This window comes from Macaca mulatta, chromosome 1 (assembly GCF_049350105.2).
Source record: "Macaca mulatta isolate MMU2019108-1 chromosome 1, T2T-MMU8v2.0, whole genome shotgun sequence".
In the NCBI taxonomy this organism is placed as follows: domain Eukaryota; kingdom Metazoa; phylum Chordata; class Mammalia; order Primates; family Cercopithecidae; genus Macaca; species Macaca mulatta.
Window position 1 is genome coordinate 130,451,581 of NC_133406.1, and position 14,365 is coordinate 130,465,945.

General features: G+C 46.4%; 1 protein-coding gene across 2 annotated transcripts; it reads left to right on the top strand.

Annotated features, from left to right (window-relative positions):
• The first annotated feature begins 2,082 nt into the window (after nt 1-2,082).
• Nucleotides 2,083-6,138, top strand: GSTM3 (glutathione S-transferase mu 3). Of its 2 annotated transcripts, none has more exons than XM_077952448.1 (8): nt 2,083-2,168; nt 2,612-2,882; nt 3,630-3,694; nt 4,747-4,828; nt 4,922-5,022; nt 5,361-5,456; nt 5,544-5,654; nt 5,941-6,135. In XM_077952448.1, the coding sequence occupies exons 2-8, from the start codon at nt 2,768-2,770 to the stop codon at nt 6,037-6,039; spliced, it is 669 nt and encodes a 222-aa protein (XP_077808574.1). In that variant the 5' UTR covers nt 2,083-2,168; nt 2,612-2,767; the 3' UTR covers nt 6,040-6,135.
• The last annotated feature ends 8,227 nt before the right edge of the window (nt 6,139-14,365 follow it).

Sequence of the window (14,365 nt, forward strand, 5' to 3'; positions counted from 1 at the left end):
AATAGGAAAGCAACAATTTTCCCTCACAAAAGAGAGAAAAGGTGAGACCCTTTGGGTGTGACTTGTCAAGGGCAAAAGTTACCCAGAAAAGTTAATTTCTTGGGATGAGGGAGGAGGTATTAACCCATCACCCTCCATTGCCTCCCAGAGCTAAAGGAGCCTAGAAGCAGGGAAACTGTTCATGACCAGAAAAAAGTGTTTTCACCTGGTGTTCCCCAGACTTCCCAAGAAGACTGCCTTGCAGCAAGAGGCTGTTTAGATGGCCAAGTGCAGGGAAACTAGCACCAACTGTGTTATTAGACAGATCTAGGTTTGAATCCCAGACCATCTGTGGGACCTCAAGCTTAGAGGAGCAACTCCCCTAACCGCTCCAGAAAGTTTCTTCTAGAAAATGGGCGTAACACCTACTTCCTAAAGTTGTTGTGCAGCTTAAATTGGAATAAATTAGCTAACATACGTAAACACTTAGATATTGCCTGGCATATGATAGGTACTCAATAAACGCTAATCTTAAACCTCAGGTGAATTTGTGACTGGCCTTTTGCTTTCTTGGGAATGAGAGACACAGGCATTATAAATTTCACCTGTCCCTGTGGTTTGTACTCTTTTCCTTTCTTCTGTTTAGCAAAATGCCCTTTTTAAAAGTCCCAACCTTGCTTCAGTTGAACTGATGGGCAAATGTGATTTCCCACACCCAAGCTAGGGGATCTAGGAGCTCAGAGTGCCCTGAGGGCTATGCTGTGGAGGCCTGGCCAGAACCCTCAGAGCTGCTCAGGACTCCTTCCTCTGTCACTCCTCCACAGTCAACTAGAACCCTATCTCTCCCGAGTTGACCCTGCTGCAAATCTGTGCCCCGTTTCATTTGCATGGGCCCTGCTGAAATTCAGAAGCTTAGTTCTTCCCATGACTATAGGGGCCTCCTGCAGGTCTCTTGCTCTGTCAAGGTCAAAACCCCTACTTTCCTAAATTCAACCATTGATTCTCCATCTTCATCTTACTTGATCAGCCACACTTGACACAGTTGATCACTTCTCCCTTTAAACATCTTCACTTGGCTTCCGAGGCCCTTTGTTTTCCTCCTACCTCCCTGGCGATTCCTTTTCAGACTACTTTGCTGGTTCGCTCTCATTTTTCCCTAATCTTTACATGTTGATATGCCAGAGCACCTCAAACCCTTAGACCTCATCTCTGCTACTCGCGCTCCCATGGTGATCTCATTTAGTCTCTGGTTTCAAACGCAATCTACAGAGTGATCACTCCTGTACTTGGTGTTTCCCTTTTCCTGGAGTTCTCCCTGCCTCCTGCAGGTAGGAAGTGATTCAAGATAAGAGATGGAGAGAGCTCTTCTGGCCAGGATAGAGGGTGATTCTGAGAAGGCTTCAAGGAATAGGTGAGCTTTTGAGCAAGGCTACTTGAGGAAGGGTAGGCCGTGGACATTAGGGTGCAGGCAGGAGCAGAGCAAACATGCTTGTAAAACGAACAGCAATTATTCTGTTTTATATTTATATCAGCCCATGGTGGCCCCTACAGCAGAGTGGCTTGATCTCTCACCTCCTTCAGGTCTTTGTTTAAAGATTAACTTCTTCATGAGGCCTTCTATGAACATATCCTTTAAAAACACAAATCCCCTTCCTGCTAGGACTCCCCCAATTCCCACCCTGAGACCCCCCTCTTCTCGATTTTATTTCTCTCTATAGGATGTGTATCACCATCGGACTTACTAGATATTTACTATATATTAGTTTATTTATTCCCCATTAGAATGTAAACTTCCTGAGGGCAGGGATTTTGTCTGTTGAGTTCAATTCTGTATCCCCAGTACCTAAAAGAGTGCCTGTCCATAACGGGCATGTTAAACATTGTTGGACAGATGAATGAGTGAATGAAAAATGGTAGTACCTTTCTTCCTCCAGTCCATGCTACACAAAGGGGCAAGATTAATTTCCCTAAATGCGTGAGCATTAGGAAGTGGGAGGGGTTGGAGAAGGAGGAAATTATAATAAGGAAACCATAAACTACTTAAGCCCATGAAACAAAGGGAGGAAACATTCAAGATAAGAGACCTCTTCTGGCCAGCATAGAGGTTGGTTCTGAGAAGACTTCAAGGAAAAGGCAGACATTTGAGCAAGGCTGCTGAGGAAGGATAGGCTGTGGATATTAGGCTGCAGGCAGGAGGATCACAGGGCAAACACTCCAAGGCGGGAAATGCAAGTGTGTGTAGAAGGAACAGCAAGCATTTTTGGGTTGGGCTGGCTTATGAAGTTGTGACGGGCTGACGGCGAGATAGGACTGGAAAAGCACGTTGGGGTCAGGTTGCAGAGGTCCTTGACTGACAGAGAGGGGAGCTTGGTCTGTGGGGAATCCTCTGCTCTGTGTGGTCAGAGGCTGGTCCGACTCTCCTGCCTTGCCCCAGTCTCCCTATCCCACATTCCAGCCCCGGCTGGCTCGGTAAAAACGGCGCGAATCTCGCTCTCCCTGGGTAACTAGGGTCCCAACTGCCTGGCTAGTGTTGCTTTTCGCGTCTTCACTGACACCATTAATGAATGAAGTCTGGCTCCCACCCGTGGGGAAGGGAGGAGCCTCAACCTCCGGTCCGCTTGCTCGCCTGCAGCGCTCCCGCCCGTGTCCCGCCTCGGCTTGCGAGGCCCTGAACCCCAACCCCGACAGAAGTCGCGCCTGCGCACGGCCCTGTGGAGCCGCGGAGGGAGGGGACCGAGAACGGGGCGGAGGCGGAGTCAGGACGCCAGCGCGTGGGCCCCGCCCCCTTATGTCGGGTATAAAGCCCCTCCCGCTCACGGTTTCTCCAGTCCGCCAAGGCTCGGAAATCTTTCACCATGTCGTGCGAGTCGTCTATGGTTTTGGGGTACTGGGATATTCGTGGGGTGAGTGCCGTCTCAACGGTAGAGCCGCTCGGTCAAAGAGACTGACGCGGAGACGGCGGGTCTCTGGGTTCGCGGTCTCCAGTAGGAGCAGCTCTACGCGGGAGCATTTTCGAGCTGCCGAGCCACAGACGTCGACCCCTGCCCAGCCTCTGGGATGGCGGGCCCTGTGGGGAGGGGCCGAGGAGACCACGCCGGGGCCGGGCTTGGGGGGCAGCTTAACCACCGCCCCGGCAGGATGCAGGGGCTCGGCAGCCCCGGAGCCGGGGACGTTAGCGGGCGGGCGTTGGGAATGGGTGGGAGCTGCGCAGTCGCTGAACCGCTGTTTCCCCCAGCTGGCGCACGCCATCCGCCTGCTCCTGGAGTTCACGGATACCTCCTATGAGGAGAAACGATACACGTGTGGGGAAGGTAATGCCGCTCTGCGTGCCCTTGTAGCCAAGCTGGCCCTCCACCTGCCCAGGTCTTCTTAGGCCCAGAGGGTGGTGGCATCGCGCCAAGGCCGGGTGGGACGTCTGCCCCAGTCTGGATGGATAGCGACACATCCTTTATCTGGAACTCGGAGTTCTCTCTTTAACATAGCCCAACCGCATCTTAATGCTTAACCAAATAGGGCTCAGAGGCTCAATGGTTATGCGTTTGGGGCCCGGGAATTTGAGGTATTGGGACCAAGTCATTTCTTTAGATCTTTCGCTCTTGTCAGGTGAGGTATTAAGGAGGTTGGGTCCCACTTAATTCTGTCTCTTACAGCTCCTGACTATGATCGAAGCCAATGGCTGGATGTGAAATTCAAGCTGGACCTGGACTTTCCTAATGTAAGTGGCTTTAGTAGAGGTGGCGGGCAGAAGGGAAAGCCTTCAAGTGTATCCATCCTTGCCTCTTTCCTGCCTGGTACAGAAGGATGCAAAATAGGGGATCTTAACCTGGATAGAATAAATAGAATTCAGGGGTCCTTCAACTGGATGGATATGTATTTTCATTCCCATTAACCACTAGCAACAGTGATTTCCTTTTATTGTGAAGAGAGACAATAAGTGACATTGGTTATTAGCCATGTCTGTCACTTTGTCACTAGTAGAAATCAGGTATTTTCTTTTTTGTGTGTTTTTTGTTCTTTTGTTTTGAGACAGGGTCTCTGTTGCTTAGGCTGGAGTGCAGTGGCACAATCGCAGCTCACTGCAGCCTCAACCTCCCAGGCTCAAGCAGTCCTCCCACCTCAGCCTCCCAAGGAGCTGGGACTACAGGCACAGGCCACCATGCCCAGCTAATTTTCGTATTTTTGTTAGAGATGGGGTTTTGCCATGTTACCCAGGCCGATCCTGAACTCCTGGGCTCAAACAATCCTCCCACCTTGGCCTTCCAAAGTGTTGGGATTATAGGCGTGAGCCACTGTGCCCAGCCTGAAATCAGGTAGTTTTATATTCTATTAAATGCATTGCAGATATTTTAAGTGATATTTATATACGTGTAAATAAATATATACATATGTTATTTACTTTGAGACTATGTTAGTCATTACATCTGCTTACTATTTAATGCATTAATAGGCATATTACGCTATTTGAATTTTTTAAAATATTTTTTGGTTGTGTAAATAATCTATTTTGCTTCATGCTTTTAACAACTTTATTCTGAGAAAAGGTCCATGGCATGCACATACACCCACACATACACACACTGATTTAAGAACCCCTGTCTAGAATCTCGTGGACCCAGTTGCTGCCTTCTACTTATTTTCTTTTTTCTCCTAATGCAGCATCTTCTCTTTCTTGTTCACTGCCCTGCAAGTATTCTTTTCCCCAGGAGAGAGAGGTAGGGAATCAAGAGAGAGGTAGGTTGTTCATCTGGCCTGTCCTTTTCCTTTCAGCTGCCCTACCTCATGGATGGGAAGAACAAGATCACCCAGAGCAATGCCATCTTGCGCTACATCGCTCGCAAGCACAACATGTGTGAGTAGGGTAGGGCTGGGGAGGGACCCCAGGCTGGTAGTTTGTCTGAGAGTAGACAATGCCAAGGGTGATTTGTTATCATTTGGCCTACAGGTGGTGAGACTGAGGAAGAAAAGATTCGAGTGGACATCATAGAGAACCAAGTGATGGATTTCCGCACACAACTGATAAGGCTGTGTTACAGCTCTGATCACGTGAGTTTCTTTAGCACACATCTGCTGAATGGAGTATCAGAAAAAGGGGTATTTAGGAACCCAAGGGTTATCTCTGTTTCATTCTGCTGCTGCTACCTTCCCACCAACCCAGATTATTAGAATAAGAAACAGAACTTATAATTTTTGGTTTGTTTTGTCATGTAATTCCGGTTCTGGTGCCTCTTCTTTCCAAACTCCTCCTTCCCACCCTGCCATCCTCAAGTGAAGGCAATGAGAAGCCACCTAGAGAAGGGGCTACTAAATGTCCATCACTGGCCTGTGCCCTGATTAACTACAAAAGTGATCACCACTATTCTCATTCTGTTTTTTCCTCTTAGGAAAAACTGAAGCCTCAGTACTTGGAAGAGCTACCTGGACAACTGAAACAATTCTCCGTGTTTCTGGGGAAATTCTCATGGTTTGCAGGGGAAAAGGTAGGAAGAAGGGAAAAGAAGAGCATACCTTCTATCTCTGCAGGCTACTACTCCTCAGATCCAAGCATCTTATTGCTTTTCTTCTAGCTCACCTTTGTGGATTTTCTCACCTATGATATCTTGGATCAGAACCGTATATTTGAGCCCAAGTGCCTGGATGAGTTCCCAAACCTGAAGGCTTTTATGTGCCGTTTTGAGGTGATGTTTCCTGCACCTTTCTCTTATAAAAACACTCACAGGCTTCCCTGGGCCCTGTAGGATCCCGTTGTGGTGGATTCTTGCCTGGCTTTTGCCTAAAGGGATCAATGGTTGGACACCTCTAGACCTTTAAGTCTTGGGAAAAGCCTGACTTCTACACCTTGAAGGCACTGTCTACAAAAAGTGGAGGAGGTAGACATAGGCAACATGTGAAGGTTGCTGTTTTGGTATGCATCTGTTGGACTGGATTGGGGTCTTTATAAGATTTGGTGTATTTTCCTTTCAGGCTTTGGAGAAAATCGCTGCCTATATACAGTCTGATCAGTTCTTCAAGATGCCCATCAACAACAAGATGGCCCAGTGGGGCAACAAGCCTGTATGCTGAGCAGGAGGTAGACTTGCAGAGCTTGTTTTGTTTCATCCTGTCCCTAAGGGGTCAGCACTCTTTCTTTGCTCTTTTCAATAAATAGCATTTAGGTTACTGGTGTCCAGCTGAATTTCTCTTGGGTATAAAGGCTAAAAGGGAAAAAGAATATGTGGAGAATCATCAAGATATGAATTGAATCACTGCAACACTGGCATCCCCCTACTCCCCAACTGAGTTCAAGCACTGTAGGTTCATGCCCAAGCCTTGAGAGTGGGTACTAGAAAAAGAGATTGCACAGTTGGAGAGAGCAGGTATGTTAAATGGGACTGGAGTCCCTGTGAAGACTGGGTGAAGTAAAACTGTGGTACTGATGGACTTAACTGGAGTTCAAAAACCGTCCTGTGTACACATGGGAGTTTAGTGTGATAAAGGTAGTATTTCAGACTGGTGGTCTAGCCAGTAGAGTTGGGACAATTGCTTACTCATTAAAAATAATAGACCCCCCACTTGACACTATTCACTAAAATCTGGAATTTAAGGCCCAACATTAAACACAGAGCTGTTGAAGTATTGATGAAAATGTAAGAATTTTTGTGACCATGGGGTAGGAGAAGTTTCTTTAAAGACATAAGAAAAAACCATAGGCTGCTCTGCCTGTGGAGTAGCCATTCTTTATTCTTTTACTTTTTCAAACAATAACAAAATCACAAAGGAAAGATTTACCAATTGAATAGGGTCAAATTCTACAACTTTTCCTAAGCCACACACAATAAATGACAAGTGAGACAAAGAGCACTAGTATAAAGATTATATAAAGACCTGTAAATCATTAAGACAACTGAGTTCTTAAAAATGGACAAAATCAATGAATAATTTGTAAAGTAGAAATGTGACCAAAAACATCTAAAAGATGTTTATAATGCAAGGAACTATAAATTACAACAGTGAGAAACCATATTTCCTTCTATCCGATGAGTAAAAAGTTTCTAAAGTGTTGGCAAGGCTTGGGAAAGTGATATGCATTTCCTGCTGGTCAACTTGTAAATTAGTATAGCTACTTTGGAGGATAATTTAGCAACATCTGCTAAAATTTAAATCATATCCTATGACCCAGCAATTCCATGCTATAAAAACTCATCCATGGCTGGGCTTGGTGGCTTACACCTGTAATCCCAGCACTTTGGGAGGCTGAGGTGGGAGGATCACGAGGTCAAGAGATCGAGACCATCCTGGCCAACATGGTGAAACTCCGTTTCTACTAAAAATATAAAAATTAGCTGGGTATGGTGGCATGTGCCTATAGTCCCAGCTACTCAGGAGGCTGAGGCAGGAGGATTGCTTGAACCCAGGAGGCAGAGTTTGCAGTGAGCTGAGATCACGCCACTGCACTCCAACCTGGCTACAGAGCAAGACTCTGTCTCAAAAAAATAAAAAACCTCATTCAAAGAGGCATATACTAAGATGTTCACTGTGGCATTATTTGTAATGACAGATGAGCGGAAACCATGTAAATACCTGTCAATACTATGGAGTACCACGTGGCAGTGGAAGAATGAGACTGAACTGTGTGAACTAACCTGCAAAGATTCCCAAAACAGGCCAGTTGTGGTTGCTCCCAGCTGTAATAACCACACTTTCAGAGGCTGAGGTGGGAGGATCACTTGAGGCCAGGAGTTTAAGACCAGCCTGGGCAACATAGTGAGACCCCTGTCTCCCAAAAAAAATTTTTTTAGCTGGGCACAGTTGCTCATGCATAGTCCCAGCTACTCAGGAGGCTGAGGTGGGAGGATTGCTTGAGCCCAGGAATTTGAAGCTGCAGTGAGCTGTGTTCTTGCCACTGCACTCCAACCTGGGTGACTGAGCAAGACGCTATCTCTTAAAAAAATAAAAAAGATCTCCAGGCATAGAGAAGAGTCTGGAGGGAAACACCAAACTCATAACAGGCTTACTGTAGGCAAGTGGGATAAAGGCCCAGACGCCATGGTGGGAGTTAAAGGGCATTTCCAAGTTAAGGCTAAGACTTGCTTTTCTAACTAAGAGAATGTACTTATGCATTGCTTGTGTAGTAGAAACTAGTTTTAAGAAAAGAAAGCAAACTTAAGAAACACTGACTCCTTTGGAGATGACTTGGCACCACTCTCCGTTCACAGAGCAGAGTCCAAATAGTCTTCAGAGACAGGCCTGCAGGCCAAATTGTCATCCCCTATGGACCAGAAGCCAAGGATCTCTCTAGTGATGGTTAGAGGGCCCAAATGGCAGGGATACCCAGTGATGTCAGGAGGAATAGTACAGACAGAAGGTGCTAAGCAGACAGTTCAACTGCCATGTTTTGCCACCCCCTGTGAGAAGGGATTAGGTGTTCAGGCCAGTTTCTTGGGCATGGGGAGCCTTTGGCCAGAAGAGGTATAAAGCTCAGAAGTTTTTCATTCTGATAACTATTGATATAATTTTCATAGTGTGAGGGAGTGGTATGCTTTAAGGTAAGGCCTTGTGTATTTAAGGGAGGCCAGAGAAATTGAGGATGTCCCTGGGGCTAGATCGGTGCTATGACCAGAAATCAAAAAGGGAATGCATTATTTATTGCTGTGTAACACTATTGAGAGAGGAGGTAGTTAAGGGATGGATAGGCACATAGAGAGGGAGGGTCTCAGGAGAAGGGATAGAAAGGAACTATGTTCACAAGAACAACTGTGGGACAGCCCCTATACTGCCTCTACAGTTAACAGGAAAAATGTAAGAACTTACCCTTAAGCTAGGATGTTGCTCAGAAGTGACCATCCCAACTTTGGTGCAGGCACAATAAATCAACCTAAATTTCCCTAATTTAACCCAGCTCATTATAATGTCATTAAACATGACATTAGCATTGTGGTTTTAGCACCCCCATGGGTTTTGCTTAGGCACTCATGGGTAATAACCAAGATGGAGTCACTTTGGCAAACCTTAGGCATGCACAGCTGTAGTACCCCAAGGAGAAAATGTTACCTCTCCCATCTGGGCAAAACCCACAGAAGACTTCCTGGCTTCTGCCACATAAAAGACACAGAACACAGATGTCTTACTGACAACCTGCTTTCAAGACCCCTGTCTTTGCTGAGAGCTTTCCTTTTTCCCAGTAGATTCTACTCTGCCCTACTCACTCTCCACGTCCATGTGCCTAATTTTTCATGGTCATGGGACAAGAGCCTGAACCTTGCCATACTCCAGGGGCAAAGGAAGACTTCTAAACTATTCCCACAGATGTAGCAGCCTAAAACAATACATGTTTATTGTCTCCAAGTTTTGTGGATTAGGAGTCTGGGCACAGCTGAACTGGGTCCTCTGCTCAGGGTCTCATCTGAAAACTGCACTCAGTGGGTCAGCCAGAGCTTTGATCTCACCCCCACGCTCAGTGGGGGAAAGATCTGCCTCCAAGTTTGTGTAATTATTGATAGCATCAGTTCTTTGTTTCCTGTGGGACAGAGGTCCTCCATTTATCATTGGCTGTCAGCTAGGGCCACCTTCAGCTCCTTGCAAAAGGGGCCTCCTCAACATGACCACCCATTTCACCAAAGCTAGTTAAAGGCGTCTCCTGGAAGAAGGAACACTACAGTCCTATGTATTCTAATCACAGCAGTGACATCCCATCACCTGTTCTTATTCTATTAGAAGCAAGTCACTGGCCCCATCCACACTCAAGGGCATGAGTACTAGGAGGTGGGATCATGGGGGTCATCTTAGAGTCTGCTCACCACAAGAGAAGAAGGAAGGAAACGGGAGATTGGTCCTGCAGTCCTATGAGAAAAATATCCCGGGAAAGACAGATGACAAGAGAAAGCAGCAAGGTAGGGAATGAGCAATTTGCAAGGGAGAAGTTTTAAAAATTCAAGTCTGCAGGTGAAATGTATTTCACATGAATTCCAGATAGACAGATCACGTAGGCAAATCACATGTTTCAATTTTTTTAAATTATTATGTTTGTTAGTGAAAATCCACTCAACAGTTATGTAAAACCTGGACCTTACTGGTCCAGAAAGCAGGGAACAGGGAACACTGAGAGGAACAGACCCTTTCCACAAGAGAGATGGATCCCCAGTTCTCAATAAGCTCCCAGTTCTAACTCTAATATGGGCCAAGAAAAGAATGCTGTCACAATGGCTGCCTTCAAGCAAGTGGCAGAGGTAGGGGAGTGGCTGGGAGCACATCCAAGGCACAGAGGCACAATAGTGATGGGTTTATACAAGTAGCATCAGTAAGGGCTTAAAAGAAAACTTGAAACAGGTGCGTTAGATTTGGTGGAGCAGTTCCCCAATGTGTTAGGGAAACTGATTTGTATTCATTGTTGCAGGTTGAGCAACTGGGCATTTCTAATTCAGAAAGAAATAGCTTATGTGATTAAAGGAAAGTTTGTTTTAGAGTTTTTTTCACTGTTATAGGGAGAGAGGGACAGGTGTAGTCATGGACACAGATCTGCCTTTAAAGCCAGTTTAAGAAGCACTTATGAAAACACTTGGACTGTGTATAGAAATTGCACATTCCTTATCCTTCAACTGCAGTACAGGTGGAGCAAATGAGCCACACAGAAAAAGAGGACTTAGAAAGTTCAGATGGTTGGTGGGGGAAGGGAAGAAATAAAATTCAGTGGGTGATTTTTCTAATGTGTAAATTTGTTCACATCACTCCCCTGCTTAAAGATGTTAGTGGCTTCTAAGACCTCAGGGGAGGCGGGGGAGGAAACTGTCTTCTCAGGCTTACCTTCACAACCTCACCTCTGCTCACTTTCCAGTGGCATCCTTGGCATGTGCACTCCCCCTGCTGCCCTGGAGAACTGGGTCCAGTCCTCCCTTTATGAATTTCCAAGGGAGCAGCACTATATGGTGCTCAGAAGCATGGACTCCAGAGCCAGGCCATCTGGGTTCAGATCCTGGCTTTGCCCCAGGTAAATGGTGGCCTCCTGTGCTCAGTGTCTTCTTTGTTAAATGAACCCTCTCTCACAAGGTTGTTATAAGGCAGGAGACCACCCCTCATATTGTCTTGTGCCCAATTTCTGCCTCAAAGAAAAAGTAGGAGTTAAAGAAAAGACAGAAATGAAATCAGTAGTCAGACAGCCTGGCGCTGCATTCCAGGCCTGGTAGTTAAAGATCAACCCCTGATCTAACTAGTTCTGTTATCTATAGATTCTAGACATTGTATGGAAAAGCAATGTGAAAATCCCTGTGCTGTTCTTTTCCGTTCTGATTACCGGTGCATGTAGCCCCCAGTCACATACCCCCTGCTTGCGCAATCGATCATGATCCTCTCACATGGACCCCCTTACAGTTGTAAGCCCTTAAAAGGGACAGGAATTGCTCACTTGGGAAGCTTGGTTTTTGGAGACGTGAGTCCACCAGTGCTCCCAGCTGAATAAAGCCCTTTCCTTCCACAACTTGGTGTCTGAGGGGTTCTTGTCTGCGGCTCATCCTGCTACATGTCTTGGTTCTCTGACCAGGAATTGAGGTGATTAATGGACGGTCGAGGCAGCTCCTTAGGCAGCTTAGGCTACCCTGTGGAGCATCCCTGTGGGGGACTCCAGCCAGCTTGAAAGATGCAGATCCTGAGAGTGCTCCCTGAGGGCAGGCAATTGCCCCAGTGGAACACCTCACCAGAGAAGCACATGACAGGCCCCCATGGAGGATCAACGCAGTGGCTGAACACCGGGAAGGAACTGGCACTTGGGGTCCAGACATCTGAAACTTGGTAAGACTGGTCTTTGGAACTTGCCCATGCCATTTGAGTGGAAGCATGGTCTGATCACCCATGATGTGCCTGTACCAGCACTTTGGTTTTTGTTTTTGACTTGACTTGGATTGCTTGATACTTTGATTTTGGTTTTGATTCTGGTTTGGTGTAAACTGTAAAAGTGTGTGTGTCCCTCTTTACCCATTCTTTGTTCTGTGGTATGCATGTGGTGTGAGTGTGGTGTTTTGTCTCAAGGAAACATGGGTCAGGCACAAAGTAAGCCCACCCCACTAGGAACTATGTTGAAAATTTTCAAAAAGGAATTTAAGGGAGACTATGGAGTTACTATGACACCAGGAAAACTTAGAATTTTGTGTGAGATATACTGGCTAGCATTAGAGGTGGGTTGGCCATCAGAAGGAAGCCTGGACAGGTCCCTTGTCTCGAAGGTATTGCACAGAGTAACCTGTAAGCCAGGGCACCCAGATCAGTTCCCATATATAGATTCTTGGTTACAGCTAGTTTTAGATCCCCCACAGTGGTTAAGAGGACAGGCAGCAGCAGTACTAGTAGCAAAGAGACAGTTAGTTAAAGAAGGTTCTCGCTCCACCTGCTGAGGGAAGTCAGTGCCAAAAGTCCTGTCCGACCCAACTTAGTTCCTAGTAGGGTGGGCTTACTTTGTGCCTGACCCATATTTCCTTGAGACAAAACACCATACTCACACCACACACACCACAAAAGAAGAATCATGGCAGGAATTGGTACCAGCAGTGACCCTTACTTATTGAGAGCAAGGGCTTCCCACTCCTGAGTCCACAGTACCTACATCTCCACCAGATATCCACACTCCTAGACCACCCAGAGTAGACAAAAGAGGAAGTGAAGCCGTGGGAGAAACTCCTCCCATGGCAGCTCACTTATGGCCCAAGAGTGGAATCCAAATGCCCCTGAGAGAACAGCAATATACTGGGGTAGATGAGGACAGACACCTGGTGGAAAGGCGTGCCTTTTTGTATCAACATTTCTCCTCTGCTGACCTCAATTGGAAAAATAATACTCCATCTTACACCGAAAAGCCTCAAGCTTTAATTGACTTGCTCTAAACTATTATACAGACTCATAATCCTACTTGGGCTGATTGCCACCAGCTGCTCATGTACCTCTTTAATACAGATGAAAGGCAAAGGGTGCTCCAGGCATCAACTAAGTGGCTAGAGGAGCATGTCCCAGCAGATTACCAAAACCCCCAAGAATATATAAGAATTCAGCTGCCAGGAACAGACCCCCAGTGGGACCCAAATGAGGGACCAGACATAGAGAGGCTAAGATGGTACCATGAGGCATTGACAGAAGGTCTAAAGAAAGGGGCTCAAAAGACTACAAATGTAAATAAGGTCTCTGAGGTCATCCAAGGAAAAGAGAGTCCAGCGCAATTCTATGAAAGACTGTGTGAGGCTTACCATATGTACACTCCTTTTGCTCCAAATAGCCCTGAAAATCAGCTCATGATTAACATGGCCTTAGTTAGTCAAAGCGTGGAAGACAGCAGGAGAAAATTGCAGAAACAGGCTGGGTTTGTGGGTATGAATACCCTGCAGTTACTGGAAATAGCCAATCAAATGTTAGTGAATAGAGATGCAATAAGCTGCAGAGAAAGTCGTGAAGGAAGGTGAATGCCAGGCCAGGCGAAACGCCGACTTACTGGCCACGGCCATTAGGGGAATTCCCCCGAAAGGAGATGGAAAGGGGGGTTCTGGGAAGAACAAGCAATCTAATAGCCCACACTTGCATTGTAACCAATGTGCCTATTGTAAGGAAATAGGACATTGAAAAGATAAGTGTCCTCAACTGAAGGAAAAGCAAGGTGATTCAGAGCAAAAGACCTCAGATAAAGACAAGGGAGTTTTGTACAATCTGGCTGAAGGACTATTAGACTGAAGGGGACTGGGCTTAAGTGTTGGGGTCCGCGTGTTTCCTAAACAAAGGAATGAACACACAAGACAACACAGGATGAGACAAACATGGCAGCTGCCCCAAACGACACGCTCTGCTTTATTTTATACAGTCGTTTGTGGAATGTTGCCAAGTCATAAGACACATTGTTGTTTTTCTGACCTTTCCCTGACTTTCTGGATTTTCAAGATGTTTACACATAAACCAGCCCCCAGGGTCTGCTGTTTGCAGCTGGCTCCTTTGTCCTCCCTGTTTGCAGGGAAGGAACACCCTGCTTTGTTTGCAAGAGCAGGACTTATCGGGAACATCTCATTAGCACATAGTCCTCTACACTTAAGTGCCCCCAAGGAGCCCACAGTCAGGATTACAATTGGGGGCAAGGACATTAAGTTTTTGGTCGATACTGGTGCTGAACATTCAGTAGTGACCACCCCGGCTGCCCCCTTATCCAAGAAAACTGTAGATATAATCGAAGCAACAGGAGTTTCCACTAAGCAGGCTTTCTGTCTACTGCGGATCTGCTCGGTGGGGGGACGTGAAATAGTTCACCAGTTCTTGTACATGCCTGACTGTCCCTTGCCTTTGCTGGGAAGAGACTTGCTTAGCAAGCTGAGAGCCACCATCTCCTTTACAAAACAGTGCTCTTTACAGCTAAAGTTACTGGAAATAGGAGTTACCATGGCCCTTATGGTCC

What these genes read in the sequence shown, in the direction of transcription:
- GSTM3 (XM_077952448.1), top strand. Translation starts at nt 2,768, where the DNA reads ATGTCGGGTATAAAGCCCCTCCCGCTCACGGTTTCTCCAGTCCGCCAA. An exon ending in GGTACTGGGATATTCGTGGG is followed by an intron (nt 2,883 to 3,629) that starts GTGAGTGCCGTC and finishes TGTCTCTTACAG; the next exon opens with CTCCTGACTATGATCGAAGC. An exon ending in CATGGTTTGCAGGGGAAAAG is followed by an intron (nt 5,457 to 5,543) that starts GTAGGAAGAAGG and finishes CTTTTCTTCTAG; the next exon opens with CTCACCTTTGTGGATTTTCT.